The 6,424-nt window shown below is 39.3% G+C and overlaps 1 protein-coding gene and 1 pseudogene across 1 annotated transcript; one reads left to right on the forward strand and one right to left on the reverse strand.

Moving 5' to 3' along the window:
• Positions 1-1,284: 1,284 nt before the first annotated feature.
• On the reverse strand, positions 1,285-2,226 carry LOC122700007 (olfactory receptor 51V1-like). Its single transcript, XM_043912551.1, has one exon. The coding sequence runs from the start codon at positions 2,224-2,226 to the stop codon at positions 1,285-1,287; it is 942 nt and encodes a 313-aa protein (XP_043768486.1).
• A 463-nt stretch (positions 2,227-2,689) lies between these two features.
• Positions 2,690-5,362, forward strand: LOC122702204 (annotated as a pseudogene).
• The last annotated feature ends 1,062 nt before the right edge of the window (positions 5,363-6,424 follow it).

Genomic DNA, 6,424 nt, shown 5'->3' on the forward strand with positions numbered 1-6,424 from the left:
GCCATGATTAAGTTGCAATATTCAAAGTAAGAAAGAAAAAAAAAAAGAAAAACAAACAAAGCTTGAGACATACCAGGTTTTTCAATAACTCTTTTTTATTTGGGGGGCATTTTTTTTAAATGATAATCTCCCCAAAAATATACACCTGTTTTTTATGATTGAATTAAATTATCTAATTTTACATAGGAAGAGGATGAGAATTAGAAATGGGATATATATTCAAAAGATTCTCAAAAACACAGTTCTATCCCTGGCTTAACCACTAATATATTAGTAAAACATTAATACCTCTGAACCTCAACCTCCTCTCCTAAAAATAAAGAGGCTGATCAAACTGTAAAGTGTCATTTTGTCTGTAGACCCCAAAGTAAAAGTCAATTGATATTAAAGTCAGTTAAGTGTTAGTTGCTCAGTAGTGTCTGACTCTTTGAGACCCTATGGACTGTAGCCTGCCAGGCTCCTCACTCCATGGGATTCTTGAGGCAAGAATAACAGAGTGGGTTGCCATGACCTCTTCCAAAAGTCAATTAAAATATCGTTTAAAAATCAATGAGCATCCCACACTACTCTGAATTTACTACAGATTGCAAATGTACGTATTTGGGGGTATTGGATAGGAAATGTACAAATGTGAGAGCTGATTCAATGTCCTTATTTATCAAACTTTTGCATTAGCTATGTAATGTAATCTATGAATATCATACATTTTACTAGACAGAATGGAATGGGCTCCCCAGACACTTTTGTTCAGTAATAAGTAGAAGTATGAATATCTCCATAGAGATGATTTGTGAAACATAAAAATAATATATAAAATCTGTTTCTTCCATGCATATTAAACACATGTAATAGTTACATGAAAAAATAAAATATACTAAACTAGAATTCAAAAAAATCATAGATGTACTATAAATTGAGAAATTTGAAAATGCTCATTGGCACACTATGGAACATAATTCACTTCAGTTAACATTCTACTTAATTTTACAATTAAGAAATAAGACAAACAACCGTTTCTCTCTCTGACTATAAGACCAATAAATTTTGCTCTACATATTTCTCTGATTTTCAAAAACTAATAAAAAAATTACTTTTTATATTCTTTGCAGGTTAATCATGTTAAATTTGAAGTATAAAACAGTGACAAAAGAAAGAAAATTACTATAAATTTGCCTTTAACATGTTAAGTATTTAATATACAGTTATTGCGGCTAAAAGTCATTATTATTCACCTCTCTTGCGAATACTACCTTCCCTCCCCTCAAACACATTAACCTCTAGAACTCAAGTTTGTTTAATGAACCATCTCTGAATCCTGTTACGGATTTGTTGGGTCTTGATGCTGTAGATGATGGGGTTCATCAAGGGTGGGAAAAGGATGTAGATGTTGCCCATAAGGACATGGACCACAGGCGAGAGGTGCTTCCCAAAGCGGTGTACCATAGTCAGACCAATGATCGGAATATAGAAAACCAGGACAGCACAGGTGTGGGAGACACAGGTCTTCAAGGACTTAAGCCGCTCCTCTCGAGATGCAATAGTCAAGACAGAGTGCAGGATCAATGTGTAGGAGATGAAAATGAGCACTGAATCCAGAAGCAGTGTACAGATCACCAGAGCTAAGGCATAAAAGCTATTGAAGCGGATATCAGAGCAGGCCAGCCTGAGTAGGTCCTGGTGCAAGCAGAAGGAGTGGGAGAGGACCCGGCGTCGGCAGTAATGGAAAAACTTCAGGCGGACAATGGGAGCAGTAATAAACAGGAAGCTCCTCCCAAAAATGACCAAACCGATGTTGATGATTCTGGTATTGGTGAGGATAGATGTGTATCTAAGAGGATTGCAGATTGCAGTAAAGCGATCAAAGGCCATGGCGAGAAGGACTCCAGACTCCATGCAAGATAGCCCATGAACAAAGAAGGTTTGGGCAATGCAGGCATCCAGCCCAATCTCCTGGATGAGCCCCCACAGGATCCCCAGCACCGTGTGCACTGTGGACAGCCCCACGCACAGGTCAGTGAGGGCCAGCATGGCCAGGAAGTAGAACATGGGCTCGTGCAGGCTCGGCTCAGTGCGGATCACATGCAGCACCAGGCAGTTTCCTGAGAGCACCATGGCGTAGATGCAGGAGAAGGGGATGGAGAGCCAGGGATAGTGCTGCTCCAGACCAGGGAAGCCCGCGAGGAGAAAGGTCGAGTTACTGATTTTAGAACCAGGTCGGACAGACATCGATTTCCAGAGACAGTGACCTCTCAGGGAAAAATGACTGCCTTCAAAAAATCTTTGAAGTAACAGCTGTATTAAGAATTGGATTAGTACAGTAGCTCTTTAAATATACATCCAAGGCTTGTAGTTTTTCAGAGGCTAAGTATTCTCTGAAACAGATACAAATTTATGCATACACATGAAACTTCCCTGTTATTAGATTTTTGGCCCCATCAGCGGCCATATCCACAAGGTCACCACCAATTTTTAGCTGAATGGTTCACATTACAGGCCTCAAATATGAAGGATCTTTTACTTTGCAAAGAATAATAATGTTTAAGCATGCAAAGTAGAAAAGGAAAACACATTTGGGTTGTTCACATGTAAATCCTGGTGAAATAAACTGCAAAGCACCGCTATTGTGTGGAGGATTAAACTCTGCTTATTACAAAGGCACTAAGTCATTTAAAACAGTCATTTATCAGTGATGTCGTTCATTCTAACACTCATGTTGCAGGGACTTAGTAAAAGACAACTTTCACTCACAGGAGAAGTGTTCTTGCCAACCTTGCAAATCAATTGTACTCTTCTTTCTTTTTCCCCCTTGGATCACAGTGGCCTTTAGAATCTAGAAGAAGCAAGATTTATGCAGGTGCAAACAGTATAGGAGCCACTGGAGTAAATCCCAGATCCTGGGAGATGTTGAGGATGAGTGACGCAACATATAGTGCCAACGTCCCTTGGGAAGAATGGGAGAAAACCCATGGGGACTGTGTTCACAGCAGACTTTTCACTTCACCAAGTTTTGAATAATGTTGCGAGTCAGTTCAGTTTAGTTGCTCAGTCATGTCCAACTCTTTGCGACCCCGTGGACTGCAGCAGGCCAGGGTTCCCTGTCCATCACCGACTCCTGGAGCTTGCTCAAATTCATGTCCATCAAGTTGGTAATGCCATCCAACTATCTCATCCTCTGTTGTTCCCTTTTCCTGCCTTCAATCTTTTCCAACATCAGGGTCTTTTCCAATGAGTCAGTTCTTCACATCAGGTGGCCAAAGTATTGGAGTTTCAGCTTCAGGATCAGTGTTCCAAAGACTATTCAGGATTGATTTCCTTTAGGATGGACTGGTTGGATCTCCTTGCAGTCCAAGGGCCTCTCAAGAGTCTTCCCCAAAACCACAGTTCAAAAGCATCAACTCTTCAGTGCTCAGCTTTCTTTATAGTCCAACTCTCACATCCATACATGATTACTTGGAAAAACCATAGCTTTGACTAGACGGACCTTTGTCGGCAAAGCAATGCCTCTGCTTTTTAATATGCTGTCTAGGTTGGTCATAGCTTTTCCACCAAGGTGCAAGCACCAAGGTTGCAGTCACCATCTGCAGTGATTTTGAAGCCCCAAAATGTGGTCTTTCACTGTTTCTATTTGTTAGTTTTCTGAATGTTGAGTTTTCAGCTAACTTTTTCACTCTCCTCTTTCACGGTCATCAAATTAAAAAAAAAAAACAAATCTCACCATGGGAAATTTGGAAAGGAGCTTTGGACAGAGAGATTCAGGAAGTTTTAGTAGTTTCCTTCCTCCCTGATTGATGTTTACATTTTATTTGAAGGGAAGCAGATATCTCTTATAGAAAACAAGTTATTGCTATTAATATCAAATTTCATTTTATTTCCCTGAACTTCATCTACAAGCTCTCTTGTTCTTTTTTGAAAGCATGGCTTAAGTATTCAAAGAGTTGATGTGCTAGCTAGCAAATATAAAACATTGCTTAAAGTCACATAATTTTGCATACAATTGTTAATTCTTATAAGCCAGTTAAAATCAGTGCCTTTATTTTCATAATGACCATATTAAGGAACGATTTTTTTTTTTAACATTTATTATGTGCTAAGAGGGCTTCCCAGGTAGCTCAGCTGTTAAAGAATGTGCCTGCAATGCAGGAGACCCGGATTTGATTCCTGGGTCAGAACCATCCCCTGGAGAATGGATAGGCTACCCACCCCAGTATTCATGTGTTTCTCTGCTGGCTCAGATGGTAAAGAATCCACCTGCAATGCAGAAGTCCTGGGTTTGATTCCTGGGTTGGGAAGATCGCCTGGAGGAGGGTATGACAACCCACTCCAGTATTCTTGCCTGGAGAATCTCCATGGATGGAAGAGCCTGGCGGGCTACAGTCCATGGGGTTGCAAAGAGTTGGACATGACTGAGTAACTAAGTGGAGCACATCATAACTTATTAAACTATTAATAATCTAATTACAATTCTGTAGTTGAAAATATTTAGTTCAGCAAAAACGGACCTAGCATATATTGAAATCTGAAATACAACTGTATACTTTATTTTCTCATATCTCACCCATTTGAAAATATCAAAGAATATCAGCTATTTGAAATATGAAATATAATCTACTTTGCTATCACTAAGGTTTCAGAATATTTTACAAATTATTAAGTCCTAGGGATCCTGTCGCGGCTTAGCCAGGAAGTCAACCTGGATGCCTGTATTGCCCAAACTTACTTTATGCACGGTCTCTCCCTCACACAGTCTGGAGTCCTTCTTGACATGGCTTTTGATCATTTTACAGGAATCTGTAATCCCCTGGGATATACATCCATATTAACCAACACCAAGATCATCAAAATCAGGCTTGGGATTTTAATTTAAGAGTCTTATGTTCATAATTAGGAGTTTTGTTTTCACTGCTCCCATTATCCGTCTAAAGCTTTTCCACGCTGCCATTCTTACATACTCTCTCATTGCTTCTGTCTTCACCAGGACCTGCTGAGGTTTCCTGCTCTGACACCCGCTTCAACAGTTTCTATGCCGTGGCTCTGGTGATTTGTACTCTTTTATTTGATTCCATATGAATTCTCGAGTCCTACATTCTGATCCTGCACTGTCTTGGCTATTCCATCCCAGAAGGACTGGTTCAGGTCCTTGCAGACCTGTGTCTCTCACATCTGTGCTGTCCTGCTTTTCTATATTCCAATCATCAATCTGACTATGGTGCACCGCTTTGGGTAGCATCTCTCTTCTGTGGCCCATGTCCTCATGGGCAACATCTGCATCATCTTCCCAGCCTTGATGAACCGCATCATCTACAGTGAAGACCCAACAGATCCGTGCCAGGATTTGGAAGTGGTTCTCCATGAAAGGGAGTGAAACATTTTAGATCAAAAGCTGGTTAGTTTCAGAAAACTTTTGGTAAAGAAGGAAAGTGTATTGAACATTAAAACTTCATATGACATGACATTATCATGTGAAAAATTTCAAGATTTATGAATATCAAGAATGGTAAAAACCCTTATTTCTAAATTTACTCATTAAGTATAATGTTGAAAGTTCTGATCATAGATTTATTAGATTTATTCATCAGAGATCCCTATCATTTTTGTCTAGGAAAAGATAATATTTACAATTATCCAGAAAAAATCTTGGCCTGCAAGAAATATCTCCAAGACAATTTTCCAAAGCCATATACTATGTACGTCATTGAAGGCACTATTTTATCACCACTTGGTATGACTGCCTTGATCAACATAGAAGTTACAACTGGTTTCTACCTTTAAGTGATGTTTTCAGACTGGTTCACTCATGAGCTATTCAAAAGCACCATCAGCCTTCTCTTCTTATTAAAGCATCAATGGATAACTTTGTATCTACCTTCTGGGAGGAACTTTTATTGCTATCATTTTTACATCTATAAATGGCTACCAATCTCACAATCTTAATGCTGCAGTCCATGGAGTCTCAAAGAGTCGAACATGACTGAGTGACTGAACTGAACTGAACTAACCTAATTTGTTGAATCTTTTCTTTTCTGTATTTGTTTACTAGTAAGGCACAAAGTCTTTGGTAGAATCATTTCATACTGATGGAGAAATATGTTACTCTATAATCAATATGAGGTGAGAAGACAAGCCATTTGGAAAATCAATGAAGCTTATTCTGTACTACAAACCCAGTGGAATTGTCATTCATGAGGCCATTCTCATATGGGAGATGATATTGTTGTCTTTTTTATTGCTAGCAACAGATCATCTTCATTATCCTTATCTTTATCACCAAATTGGGGGGAAATACTAACTAATATGCTATTAGATGGATCTTCCCTGGTGTTTCAGATAGTAAAGAATCTGCCTGCAATGTGTGAGATGCAGGTTCGATCCCTGGGTCAGGAAGATCCCCTGGAAAAAGAATGGTTGGGAAGATCCCCTGGAGAAG

The sequence above is a fragment of the Cervus elaphus genome, chromosome 1 (assembly GCF_910594005.1).
Source record: "Cervus elaphus chromosome 1, mCerEla1.1, whole genome shotgun sequence".
Taxonomy (NCBI): Eukaryota; Metazoa; Chordata; class Mammalia; order Artiodactyla; family Cervidae; genus Cervus; species Cervus elaphus.